The 13,594-nt window shown below is 38.4% G+C and overlaps 6 protein-coding genes across 6 annotated transcripts; 2 read left to right on the top strand and 4 right to left on the bottom strand.

The window, feature by feature from the left end:
- Nucleotides 1-1,099: 1,099 nt before the first annotated feature.
- BATDEDRAFT_89968 (uncharacterized protein) lies at nucleotides 1,100-1,894 on the bottom strand (the record flags this gene model as incomplete). The annotated part of the gene is made up of 1 exon (XM_006680055.1): nucleotides 1,100-1,894. The coding sequence occupies one exon, from the start codon at nucleotides 1,892-1,894 to the stop codon at nucleotides 1,100-1,102; it is 795 nt and encodes a 264-aa protein (XP_006680118.1).
- Nucleotides 1,895-3,308: 1,414 nt separating this feature from the next.
- Nucleotides 3,309-5,050, bottom strand: BATDEDRAFT_26084 (uncharacterized protein; the record flags this gene model as incomplete). Its single annotated transcript, XM_006679882.1, has 4 exons — nucleotides 3,309-3,938; nucleotides 4,011-4,162; nucleotides 4,858-4,873; nucleotides 5,000-5,050. 4 exons carry the CDS (start codon nucleotides 5,048-5,050, stop codon nucleotides 3,309-3,311), a joined length of 849 nt encoding a protein of 282 aa, XP_006679945.1.
- Nucleotides 5,051-6,482: 1,432 nt separating this feature from the next.
- BATDEDRAFT_35486 (uncharacterized protein) lies at nucleotides 6,483-7,325 on the top strand (the record flags this gene model as incomplete). The annotated part of the gene is made up of 1 exon (XM_006679953.1): nucleotides 6,483-7,325. One exon carries the CDS (start codon nucleotides 6,486-6,488, stop codon nucleotides 7,323-7,325), a length of 840 nt encoding a protein of 279 aa, XP_006680016.1.
- A 2,761-nt stretch (nucleotides 7,326-10,086) lies between these two features.
- On the top strand, nucleotides 10,087-11,205 carry BATDEDRAFT_26082 (uncharacterized protein; the record flags this gene model as incomplete). The annotated part of the gene is made up of 2 exons (XM_006679881.1): nucleotides 10,087-10,685; nucleotides 10,800-11,205. 2 exons carry the CDS (start codon nucleotides 10,087-10,089, stop codon nucleotides 11,203-11,205), a joined length of 1,005 nt encoding a protein of 334 aa, XP_006679944.1.
- Nucleotides 11,206-11,340: 135 nt separating this feature from the next.
- BATDEDRAFT_26081 (uncharacterized protein) lies at nucleotides 11,341-11,910 on the bottom strand (the record flags this gene model as incomplete). The annotated part of the gene is made up of 1 exon (XM_006679880.1): nucleotides 11,341-11,910. The coding sequence occupies one exon, from the start codon at nucleotides 11,908-11,910 to the stop codon at nucleotides 11,341-11,343; it is 570 nt and encodes a 189-aa protein (XP_006679943.1).
- Nucleotides 11,911-12,071: 161 nt separating this feature from the next.
- BATDEDRAFT_89965 (uncharacterized protein) lies at nucleotides 12,072-12,736 on the bottom strand (the record flags this gene model as incomplete). Its single annotated transcript, XM_006680054.1, has 2 exons — nucleotides 12,072-12,260; nucleotides 12,323-12,736. 2 exons carry the CDS (start codon nucleotides 12,734-12,736, stop codon nucleotides 12,072-12,074), a joined length of 603 nt encoding a protein of 200 aa, XP_006680117.1.
- Nucleotides 12,737-13,594: the final 858 nt, after the last annotated feature.

The following is a 13,594-nucleotide window of genomic DNA, read 5'->3' as shown; positions in this document are numbered from 1 at the left end:
GACAGCGCTGTTGTCCGATTTGCTTGTTTTGTGAATAGTAATCATGATACCACTTGTTTGACGCTCCCTGTTGTTGAACTGGATATGGATGTCAAATATGGATGCCAATTTGAATGCATTGCAAGTAATTGTTGTAGTTTTTGATCGAGTCAATGAATGGCATTTATAGTTGCTCTAGAAAACAAGTTGTTTGAAATGTCCTGTCATATGTCATATGTTTTGTTGTTTTCATGTTCACTAATTGTTGATAATGCATCCAATTGATTTCTGTTTTGACGCTGCTTATTTGTCATTGTTGGATCTGGGTTTCTAGATTCAGTAACAAACGTTTCAGCAATTTGGATGTGTTCAAATTCATAATACTTGCAAGTCTGAATTATTTGATCATCATCTGAAATTGGATACGACTAATCATTTCCACTAACCACAGTATACATAGTATACACAGCATTACTGTATATTGACTTGTATTTTACTCAAAGTTTTGTCTGGTCAGTATTCCAACACAATTTCCAACATTGATTGAATGGTTTGCAGTGTTTGTTTCAATTGAACCACTTGATGGATCACTTTCATATCTTGATTCAGCAATATCACCAACTGCACAATGCTGGATGTGATTGTAGTCAAACACAATATATTGCAAGGCATTAACGTATTGGTTAGTTTTAGTATATTATTGATAAAATGCAATGATGTTTTGTAATGAGGTGTTAAATCCTTCAATCAAACATTGTCTTGTGATTTCCAACATTGACAGTGACATGGCAAACACATTTTGCTTGTGACAGACTTTGAACAAGTGTATTGCTCCGTTTGTTGTACAATACACGACATGGTCAGTTGATGGTATCATACAACTGACAAGTGATTGCAAGTATGACTGATAGTTACAATCAACACTGGTTGTTATCATGTCATTGATGCATATGGAACAAGCCGTGTCAATGTATCAATCAACAATCCAGTAACTATTGATGTAATATCCAACACAATACACAATCAATGATATGATTGTTGACCATTCACAATACTCGACAAATACCAACACACATCAGAAAGTTTAAATTTATTCAAAATCAAAATCATCAACACATCATCAATCCGAGTCCGGTTCTTCAAATTTCAAACCATGCTTTTCCATAAACACTTTCAGATCATGTCTGATACTGTATACTCTTCTGCTTGCCTTTTCATACTCTTGCTTCAATTGATTTTCAGTGTCTGGATTGTACTTTGATCCTGATATTTCTTCTCCTCTTTCTAATGCTGACCATTGTTCAAATTTAAGAGCCATAGATTTACAATATTCTTCGCGTTTTTTGTTTCGTAATTCTTTAGACTCTACAAGCCTTTTCTTTATACGATTAAAGCTTCTCTGATATTTTGGGCCTAATACAGCCACTTGATCTGGAACAGTATTGGCAGACTCGCCTTGTTCCATTGGTTGTTGCTGGTTTTGACTGGAAGTACTTGGGCTGGACTGATCAATTGGTTGTGTTTGACCTCGTTTGGGAGTGCTCGGTCCAGCTACATCAGTTGGTTGTTGTTGGTCTTGGTCGGATGTGGTTAAATCAATCACACCAATTATGCGTTTTCGGCCTTGTTTGAGAATATTTGGACCAGCTACAATCACAGTCGGTCGCTGGTTTGGACCGGGAGTATTTGGATTAGGTTGATCCATTGGCTGTTGTTGGATTCGGTTGTGAATACTCAAATCCACTGGTTCTTGCTGGTATTCATTTGAAGTGTCTGGATTAGGTTCACTGGTTGAGCCAGACACTTGACTGGAAGTGCCTGATGCTTGTGGTGAACGATCGTTATCAGTCGGTGTCAGTATTGCATTGGCGGTTGCTGCCGCAGTCAGTACAAGTAAAATATCAACCAATTTCATCAGACTGGTCAATGGGTTTAAACGATTAGTACAAAAGTAGAGTGTCGAGACTGATGTCTATTATAAAGTTGAACTCAATCGATTGTATTTGTATGTTTTTGTATAGCAAACCAACCCTTTTAGATTAACCAATTATACAGGGTTATTTGATTGCTTGTAGTGGGCCAATATCAAACTAGACAGTGTGCTGCTCCCTATCCACAATATCATATCGATTAATTTGATGATCATGTCGATTGAATTATGCTTTTACGACCCTTTGATCAGGTATATTGAAAAGCACACCCTTCAAAGTGCTGTTTAACCGCAAACGCTTTGTTTTACAACTGTATTCATTGTGCAATGACTGTGTTCTGCATTGCAATATACAATGGTTACTACACATTGACTAAACTGTGTGTTTGATATACAACAACCATCATATGACACACAATCAGACTATAGTGTTGAATCTACACTTTGTGCACTCTTAGTAATCATACATTGTACGATCACCAAGTTTGAACCCATATTCATGTATTGTGTTTGACTGTCAATGTTGTCAATACAACTCTGCACACCCATTTGTTGTATTCTGAATCACAGATACGATCTCAATATAGTTCAACAACAATGATGACACATGCCAGTAATGCAACTGTTTATTTCACATCAACACTGTTATTTAGTGGTCCATTTACATCAATATGGCTGCAAGTTGTCGTTATATCACGTATTCTGGACATGGTTTTGGTATTGCACATCCAGTTACATCACATTGTTGCTGACCCATCATTGTAACGCTGTGTGTCCCCATAACCATAATCATAATCATAGACATGATCATGTGGTTTCACGTATAATATTACAACCACGCATGTCGTTGGTTGCATCATCACTACTAGTGTATAATACACTACACTACATGTATGTTGGCATGTGTTGTACCAATTTGATTGCATTGCTACAATGTGGCATGCTCCAACCTGTTTGAATGACTGTTGTGCAACATATTGGTATTGACCACATGTGATACTGGTCACCAACAAAGTGATCAGCGGTATTCGATCGTATCATTCAATCACTGACTGCCAATACTTCAATTATGAATATTATCCACCATTTCATGACATCATCTGATACATTCAGTGCACAGTAGTTGATTGGTGCAATATGATCAATCCAAGCATACTATTACATTGGAAATGGTGGTGACAATGCAAGGTGTTTATTGGACAAACAAGACTGAATGCTTACATGACAAATGCAAATTGACAGTATAAATCATATATACACACTGCAGTACAACATACTCTAAACAAGGTTGTTGATAGCGTGATTCCAGTTTTACAATGAAATTGAATTACCAAACAGTCGAGTGTCCAAACATTGATTTACTATACACTTTTAGTTATGGTGGTTTGCGTAGAAATGTTCAAGTATGCCTTCTATATCCAATGAACCTCAGCATCTGTCGTTTGAATCTATTAAACTTTGAACGTAATGAAGGAAGTTGAATATCATATTCTTGCAGTACACTAGATTCACTTGAATATCTAGCAATTTTAGTCGTTGGTACAAAGTGTACTTTAGCTTCCCTTGAACCAGCATCGTGACTTGACTTTTGCTGATGTTTTTTAGAATGATCGTGTTTTGAGCCGTGGGGTTTAAAAGTAGATCCGGGTTTCAAGATGGATTTTAATTCTGGAGTAGGTTCAGATACAACTCTGATTGATTCTTCTTCGATAGGTTCAAGAGCCAACTTGCGACACACCCATAATCTTCCTAGTCTCAGTTTCCTGAATTTCTTTTTATCAGATGAGCTCATTCTACGCTCCTTTTGTTTAGCTTCTAGTATTCTTTCCTTTGCCTTGGTGCTCATCTTGTGCGGATATCCGTCTCCAACATCAGTTGGAATTTCCATACCCATATTCCTCATTCTTTTTTCGACTCTATCCAGCCTTTGCTGATGTGTGAGAATGGGCCGTTTGTTATCTGGGATATAGTTTTTAGGAAAATGGCAGACGTCGTCGTATAGTGTGTTGTCAAATATATCATCATCTGACTGTTTGGACTGAGAGTATGACGATGATTAATTGGACTGTTCAACAGAACTGTCTGAATCATCGGAATCTACAGTTGACTGAGCTACATCATGATTGGTTCCAGTTGATTGTTGCTCTGTTCCAGTTGAAGCACAAATACCAGTGTGTTGCTGCATGTGTGTTGAACATTCTTTTACAGGTTCTGATTCGCTGGCAGATGGACGATCAATGACTACCGCACTGACTGTCACCGACAACAGCAACAACACAATAGTCGATATGAATTTCATCCTGTCGACGAGAATGAATGTGATAAAGCTTGTCAATTAGTAGGACAATTCTTGGTAATGAATGGGTCAGTTGTGGATATGAACCATACCTTCATAGCGATTAAATATATGATCAAGACATACGGGTTATATGAGCTTATGCAGCAACAACTCGACCGCCATTTAGGTATATGTAGCACATATACTCATGTGTAGGCTGTTTTATGCACAGCCTTTCAACCATTAAATGAAACATGACTCATAGTCAAGGAATGGTGACCCTAATACATATACTAAAAAATATGTCAAGATCGATTGGCATAATCATTCAGTTTCAAGTTACGGTCAGTATAGGGTAACAGTTTATCCACACAACAGCTGGCCAAATATTAGTGGTAAAATCCTTCAAACGACTCTGCCTCAACACTTGATCTAGTGATATGGCACTGTGCTGCAGTCCTGTTCAATGCAGTATGGATTGATGGTCATATCAGCAGTATCAATACTTTATGCCAACTATAATACTTTCAATACGCAAACTCAAAGTATTGCCAATGATTAGAAAAGCTTCAACAGAACTCTTGAACTGTCAATTGTCATGCTATCAATAGTATGAACATCCGACTCAATACTGTACATGACTGGTTGTCAAGAGTCTTGCAGCATTTACTTGGCAAGCTGGATTCCTATTTCGATTATACAAACATGACATCAAACACATGTCTACTTTGGAACAAGACGTTGAGTTGAATGTCCAGCAATATACAAAAATATACAAAAACAGCACGAATTGAATGTCAAAACTCGATTACCAACAATTTCAAATCTACAGAAACGAATACGACAACTTGCAGTCTAGTCATGTAAACGGAACACTAACAGTGTTGGTGTGTAATAAACAGCCAGTGTCATGGACTGATTGACAATACAGTGGTGTTGTTGGTGGTGATTGGCATGCAAACAACAGTTGCATTACTGACATGTGTCATGATTGTTGTTGAATTAGATTGCGATTGTATCCGTGATTCAGAATACAACAAATGTGTGTACAGAGTTGTATTGACAACATTGACAGTCCAACACAATACATGAATGTGGGTTCAAACTTGGTGACCATACAATGTATGACTACCAAATGTGTCGAGTATCCATGCAGAATACTAAATGGTAATATGTGATGATCCAAGGGACTCGTATCACCAATGTTTGTGTGCCATAATTCCACTATTTGACTTGGTAAACAATAGGAATTACACCTATTGATCAATTTACTTTTCTGATTGCTCATCATACATTCTACTTGTGTGTCACCAAGATACAAACAATCAATTACTACAAGACTGACTATAACTCATATTTATTAATAAATGACTCTTCCAACCATTTCAACATATTATTGTTTTATTACATCTTTTCATTATCATTGAAAACTCCAAATCTGCTGATCCTGAATTATTGTGCAACACCCATTACACTTTTGATTTGTTATTTTCTGTCAACTACTAACAGTTACAGATCATACACACACCTCCATTTAAATTAATATAAATCAGATTACACAAAACTCCAACAGAGTTGTTGGTTGTTGATGGGCAAGTTGGATATAAAGTTGTTTTTAATTAATCCGTTGGCAATCATGATAGCATACTTTGATTTGTATGTACGCAATACTGCTGTCATTTTGTGTATGATGTTTTGTATTCCTACAAACACATTCCATTTCCAGCCGTTTTTGTAGACATTTGATGTTGTGTAACAATGAGGGTGTAAAATGTAGTACAGAAATAGACGACTAAATTATATTTATTCCAACGGATTTAGCACTCTTGTTCAAGTAAAACAGTATCATCCGATGCTCACTATACACTACTTGTACGTTGAATCGTGCCAATCACTTGCTACTTTAATAAACATGGAATATCACGGCACATATTGATGACCAACTAATAGCCGAGTGTCAACTCATTTCAGTTTTGGTTTATGCTCATTTCTTAACCCTGACCCTTGACCATAACCCTTTTCAGGGTGAAGCTTTTAATCAACCATATGATATTTGAGCGTATGATCAAATAGCGGCTTAATCAAAATTGTGGATCAACATATAAAGGGAGATCCCTTCAAAGTTTGAAATTGATCACAAATCACAAATCAACACCAACCCTGACAATAAAGTCAACCCCTTAGGACGGTTATTCAAGGGATATGCTTTTAATGTTATCTATTCAATAATGGATATAAATACAGTTCAAAACCCGACCTGTTGAATGACATTGCAACTTGCTCAACCAAACCAATACAATGAAACTCGCAGTTGCTGTATTGTCATCGATCCTGCTTGCTTGCTCGGTTACTACAGCCAATCCAATCGATCCCAGTGCAACTACAGATGTTGAAACTAGCACTTCAACCGTCATTCCCAGTGCAACTACAAGCACCGAGTCTAGCACCTCGTCAACTCCTAATCCAAACGGTATAGGCTTAGATGGTCTTGATCCACTTCCAGGTAACGTCAAGGAATTGCTCGAAAAATACGCAGAGATAGATCATGATCGTAAACAGCAAAGAAAAATATGCGAGTTGTTAAAATCTCGATATGAGGGTCAACGTAAGGTGGTAAAGCGCTTGGAAAAAAAGCTTGAAACTCTGGAAAAGAAACCTCAAAGAAAAGGTGGCGATCCAGAGCACGATGAAAAAATTCAAAAGGCTGAGCTTGATCTTGAAGCTCAATATTTCGAATTTGGCAAATTTCGAAAAGAATTTGTTGAGTGCGAGTCCAAGCTTGGTGATCTTGTAGAAAAAGAATGGGAGACCGATCAACAGATTGTGAGTCTCGTTTTCGGAGCCACTATGAATGTTGCAACAGTTGCTCACCAAGCTTCGCTTATCAAAGAAACGCCTTCCGCTAAAAATTACCTTGAAAAGCAATCATTAAAAAACAAGGATCTTGATCAAAAATCTGGTGGTCGACGAAAACACAAAGATTTAGAATCATCGGACGAAGAATCATCAGATGAAGAATCTGGATCTGGATCCTCTAGACAGAAAGCTCCCTCCAATAAACGGAAAGGGTTTTCCAAGCTTATGGATGGATTGGGATCATTCTTTAAACGACCCAAACGTGACGATCCACTCAATTGATTTAAATGCTAATCTGGACTGATTTCAACCGATTCAATTGTCATTATGGTTTAATTTACAATAAAATTGTATGTGCATGCATTATATCTGATTATTGTACACAGTCTTGGTTGACATGATATCATATTTTACATTGACACTTGTATTTCCAATACAATACAGTTGATTATATATTGCATAGTTGTACACATTGATGATGCTGACATGCATGTGTGTATTGTGTCGATATGATATTTCTTGACATGTCGTATTGGCACATGCAATACCAATACCAACAATAGTCATGTGTGTTGATATCAGATCCGACCAATTTGACTGGTTTGACTCGTTGATTGTGGTATCAAAATGGTTGCATCAATAGCCTGACTGATCACACACATCAGTCGCAGTATCAACTTTGTCGTGTATCAAATATCACATGTTGAATATACAATGCCAACAATATGGTCATTATGCACATGTTGATGTATACAGTAATTGTATACTGGTCGATTGGTGCAATATGATCACACATACTAATGGAATGTAATAATCATGGTATTTGCAGCAGTATACTATATTAAACTGATCCAATACATGCACGGTTTGAACATATCACACACATTACAATAAATGGCATGATACATACACCGACTCCATCAACATTGGATCTCATTGTGTAACATTTCTTGATATCACCATCCAATTCAACGGGTGATCATTTTGACAGCCTATTGTTTGATTGACTGTCAATTTCAAAAGGTGATTCTAATGCAAGTCGAACTGCAGCAACCACTTGTAACGCATTCTAGAGTAATCAGCATTGTATCGAGTAGTGTGATGAAAATGGGTTGAATCTGGTAGATGACTGCCGTTTTATAATGACGGCAGTTTCAAGGGTGACAATCAGAAATCTCCAAATGGATATTTAGAAAAAGCCAAATACACCTTATAGGGTGAATCAATATACAAGCATCACTGTTGGTGTATAATTAACCTCGGTAGTATGTTGTGTTGATCTCTCCAATTGCGGTCATGTATCCAGTGATCAGGTAGTGCCATTATGGATAGTTATCATCGCATCTACAATCCATTACCACAGCATACACTGTCATTGTATGCCAAGTATTTGACTGATTGTTCAATTGGTCATGTTTTTTGACCAGCATCCATCTGTGCACTGTTTAGATTGGTCCCATTTGTCATTTATCAGTCAATTTGTATACAGGTCGGGTTATCCAACGACTTGCTATCATGCAAATTCAAATACAGTCTATGCAACAGTCGGTTGTTTTTTGTGTATATCCAGGTTGAACTACCAATAATGGTTATTTCACACAAAGTCACCCAATATCCTGCCAACTGTGATTCTGATTGTATTCCACACACAATTCTAGATTGTAATCACAATCACAATTACCGTGCTTGATCAAATGGTGTTTTGCATTGATCATGGTATCATACATCACGATACTGCCAGATTACTGCACGCAAGTCATGACCAATACAAATGCATTACTGATTGACACTGATCGACACCATATATACAGTCAGACAGCACAACAAATCACCAGCATGCCATTGACTGTATTGCAATACAATTGTCCAACATATCATGATGTATGTTGCACCAAGTCGCGACATACAACAACATTACTGACTGAATACAGGTCACAACTGCAAGTATTCATGTGGTAATTAACTGACATTGGTGTTGATATCCAATTGATTGACTAGTCGATCATCATCAATTGCATCAGTGATTGGTATATGCAACTGATATACACCATGTTCAAGTCTGATACATGTCGATATATGCGTGTCAATCAGCAATGCATATTTGTGAACATTACAGTCGAATGTGAGTCGAGTCGATCACTAAACCAACGAATCACTGATTGCATTCTAAATATGGTGCGATTTGATACAACATGACAATATATTGTCCAACAGGTTCAACATACACAACACCGATATCCAATACATCACACATGTATACACTGCATATACAAGCAGTAGCAATGACCGATCCAAACCAACAGTGACAGAGTTACAAATCAACATATAGTCGATTATCAGTCGAGTCTGCATATATCAACTAGTTGCGACACGTCATAATCAATGTGTATTGTATTGTCCACCAATCGATCATGACAGCTAATCCATACCAATCATGTAGTCAATACAATCACTAACATATCGATGATTGTTGACTAGCGGTTACAACTCGTCAATTGCATCCAATGTTACAGGTGATGCACATCTGATTACTGCAAATCAACAACTTGTCAATCATATCATAGTGTGTATTGCCAACGGACCATGCAATTACAAATCAATGTATACGTGATCAACATTTGATATTTGATAGTGATGAGTCAACCATGATTGATTGTATCATACAACTAATACAGTTGCATTGTCTGGTATGTATGATCGACCCAGTCATGTCAAACAGTAACTAATGTGTGTATATCGAGTTTGTGTTGCATAGACACATCAAGGTGTTTGATAACGAGTCCAACGTGATGATACAAACCCAATATTATATGAATATCCAAGTTGATGAATCAAGTCAAGGTTTGCAAAGTGTCAATGTCAGATCAATCAAACGAACCAGTCAACCATTATATTGTGACTAGTGATTGCACGGTTTGAATGTCAACGAGTTAGACAGTCGACAATATGGGTGATTGCGATTTGGTCAAACTGCAACACTTGCATATCACTGAGTCGGTTTGGTGTGTGTGGTGTAAGTAGTATGCATAAACTCGTTGATATCATGGACTATAACCATTCAGGAACGGGAAAACTGGGTAGCATATTTCAACGGCTTGAATTTTTAGGAGATGCAGTGCTTTCTTACCTTGCAATGCAACATTTGTATAAAATTACACCACCGTTGAATCCAGGTGGATTATCAAAACTTCGCGCTGAGCTTGTTTGCAATCAATTTCTGGCATGTGTGTCGATTCAAATTGGGTTGGTAAAGTATATACGCCATACAGATATGACTATGGAAGCAGCAATCGGGCGGTTTACTGCATGGGTTCAAGGCTATCTTGCATCTGAATCATCTACTTCATTACCAATATCGACGTCAGCTACTCAAATTGCCTCTGCTCGATTGTTTTGGAACAAGGGAAATACAGCACCAAAAACTGCAGGTGATGTTTACGAGTCCATGCTAGGTGCTGTATTTGTAGATTCTCAATTTGATATACACTGCGTGCAAAGCATGTTTGACATCACAGTGATCTCACCTTGGTGGTGGCGATTCACATCGCTGTTTGGTGGAGAATCAATGATATACGAGAACCCAGTTGCTGAATTGCGAACCTTGTCCTATTCATTGTTTAAATGTGTCAAGATAGATTACACGTATGTTTTTTGTCGGGTAAATTTGACAACTACAAATCTATTGTCTGCATTTCTGTTGAATACAATTGCCAAAAAGTACTGAAATCCAACTATTTTTAAAAACAAAACATTCAGATATGAATATGGTCTACATGGAGGTACTACCGCCACTATCACGTATCACAACATGGTATTGGCTCAATGTCTCGGCACTGGGCAACGCGATGCCAAAAAAGCAGCGGCATGTACAGCCGTCAAGTATGTCAATACGCATAAAGACGAGCTAAAAGACTTGTGCGATTGTGCACATCAGCAAAAACAGGAGTCCACAGAGACAAAAGTATATGCAGCCGATAGCATCATTTGTTTTGATTCAGACAAGGACAAGCCGACACGGTCTAATAAGGAATCGGCTCGGCTTTCTATCGAGTATGCAACAACTACTGATCAACAAGATCCGGCAAGTGATTGGGGTGAGTCTGTTGATCAAGCAACACATGCACCACTTGAATCTATTGCAATTTCACCCGATACTTTGTAATGCACGAGTCGAAGCATGTTGAAGGCTTATCGTGCAGTAATGATTGCGCATCCATCCACACTGCAATAGAGATCCACTCCACAGCTGCAACCATAGTAATGAACCAGTCTAATTATAATCTTGAAATATCGAGAATTAATATATTGCAGCTTGACCAAATTTGTAATCGTCATCATCCATCATATCTGCTGCAGAATAACTGGATGAGCCAATATTAGCAACACGTCCTCGAGTCTTGCTTTTAGGAGTCGAGTTGGATACTATAGTCTTGGATACCTTTCCTGCTTTCTTGGAGCGTAATACAGCTTTAGTCTTTCCAGCAGCAGTGGGTTTATCACCTAACCGGTCAATAAGCCGCTTGCCAAGACGATTCTCAATTGGACCTGGTTTGGGTCCAAGACGCTTTACAAGGGGTTTGACCACTGAAATGGTCTTGGATGCTTTAGTACGACCATTACTTTGCTTGGTCATCATACTGGCAGCAGAATTGGACATTTTATGACCAGTCTGTTGTTGCTGCTTCAAGAGAGTTGCAGCAGTCTTTGCATCAAGTCTTTTGTTAAAAGTGGATGGCTCAAGTCTTTTCTGAACAGTTGTAGAGGATGATGGATGAACTGCTCGAGTCTTGGCAGCAACAGCTCTATCCCTTTCAATCAATGCAAACCTTGAGGCGAATGCAGCATGAGCATCGTTAATACAAACCATTTACACGTAGCAATGGCTGAATACTATCATTCTAGCCAACACTACTTACCGCTCAGCCAATGTCATGATAATATATCGACAAGATCTGAACCAACTTCAAACTTTATTTAATCATTCTGCATATTGGATGATATGCCAAGGAATTCAGTTCAATATAAGCCTCAACAGTTCCATGAAGTTCCCGAAACACTATTCCATCTCAACTGTGCTCCATACGCTGTATTAATCTGGCATGCTGCCGAATTGAATGTTGTCAGCGCATTTTGGGTTGCAGTCTGTAGATACAGCGCATTGGCATGTGCTGCAGCTTGCTGATTAGCAGCGGCTATATTATTCCAAATAGCCTGATTCTATAATGGGTTTACATGTTAATATTTAGAATAGTAACTCAACCCTTCGAGTTTAAAGTTACCTGAAGTGCGAGATTTTGCTGCAGAGCAATCATTGCATTATAATAATTGCTATCGTTGTCCCAGTAAGTAGACAAACAGCCGGCATTCCACAAAACATTTCCATAACTAGCCAGATTGGTATTCCAGTTCTGCCACTGAGCCCAGTATACAGATGGATCAACCACTGGTGCCGCGGCTGCACCACCAACAGCATTGGCCGAAGCAATAGCTACGCCATTGGTTGCTATGGCAGTAGCAGTGGCCTGAACTTGTGCTTGAATGGCTGTTTGTTGTTGCTGCATGGTGGTATGAAACTGCATCGCAGCAGTCCCATATTGATCAAGAGTGTATGGACAACCTGTGCCCAAATCGCGTTTCTCAGTCGTGTAACCCATAGTAGTATAAGATGGAATGGCTGCTGCGATCTGCACCATCACTGCAGTTATAATAGTAAACAGATGCATTTTATAAATAGCCAAGATTGGTTGATCAATAAAGATAGTGTATTGGCTTTTATATTCCTCAACTGCAAGGTTTTATTCCCACATTCGAATCAAATACAGCTTTACAATCCATTCCAACAAATAATAAAATAGCTTAAACATCCTTCAAGTCAATATTACAAATTCACATACATGCAAGTTGAGTTTATTATGTCAAAGTGTGAACAGAATTGCAAAAATATATCAAGCATGGGAAAATTCCCGGTCTGGGTATAATAAGCTTTTTAGGTGTGCTAACAAAAAATGGGTAGATTCAATTATTACATGCCTACACCATATCCCGCAGCAACTCCTGCACCGTATCCAGCTCCTGATCCTGCTCCCCACCATCGTCGTTCCAAGCGTGTATTATCTTGAACACCTTTACACTCACCAATCTTGGCATCACAGCTGCCTAGTTGCTTGGCACGACATGATAGCGATTTGAACTGCAATTCAAGTTTTGCCGTGGCTTCACGAACACGATCAAGTTGCTGCAGTAGCTGTGTTTTTTGGTTACCTTGATATTGCTGTTCAAGATTAGATGATGTACAGTCCAACAATGCAAGTTTTTGCAATGCAATGCCACGTATGAATCCACGCACTGCATTGGCTCGATCTACTGCTGCAGACTTGTCTTCACCACACGACACATCACTCTTGATTGCATTTTCTTGACATGTGGAAACCGCATTGATTCCGGCACATGATGGTTTCATACCGCTCTTGACATCAGACCATGAATCCATAACCAATGGGCTAGCAGTCGTGAATCTGACCATATTGTTGCCAAGACGATCATTCAAATCA

Source organism: Batrachochytrium dendrobatidis (genome assembly GCF_000203795.2).
Source record: "Batrachochytrium dendrobatidis JAM81 unplaced genomic scaffold BATDEscaffold_8, whole genome shotgun sequence".
Classification (NCBI taxonomy): Eukaryota; Fungi; Chytridiomycota; class Chytridiomycetes; order Rhizophydiales; genus Batrachochytrium; species Batrachochytrium dendrobatidis.
The sequence above is the reverse complement of the archived record's forward strand: the minus strand, read 5'-3'. Positions and strand labels throughout refer to the sequence as shown.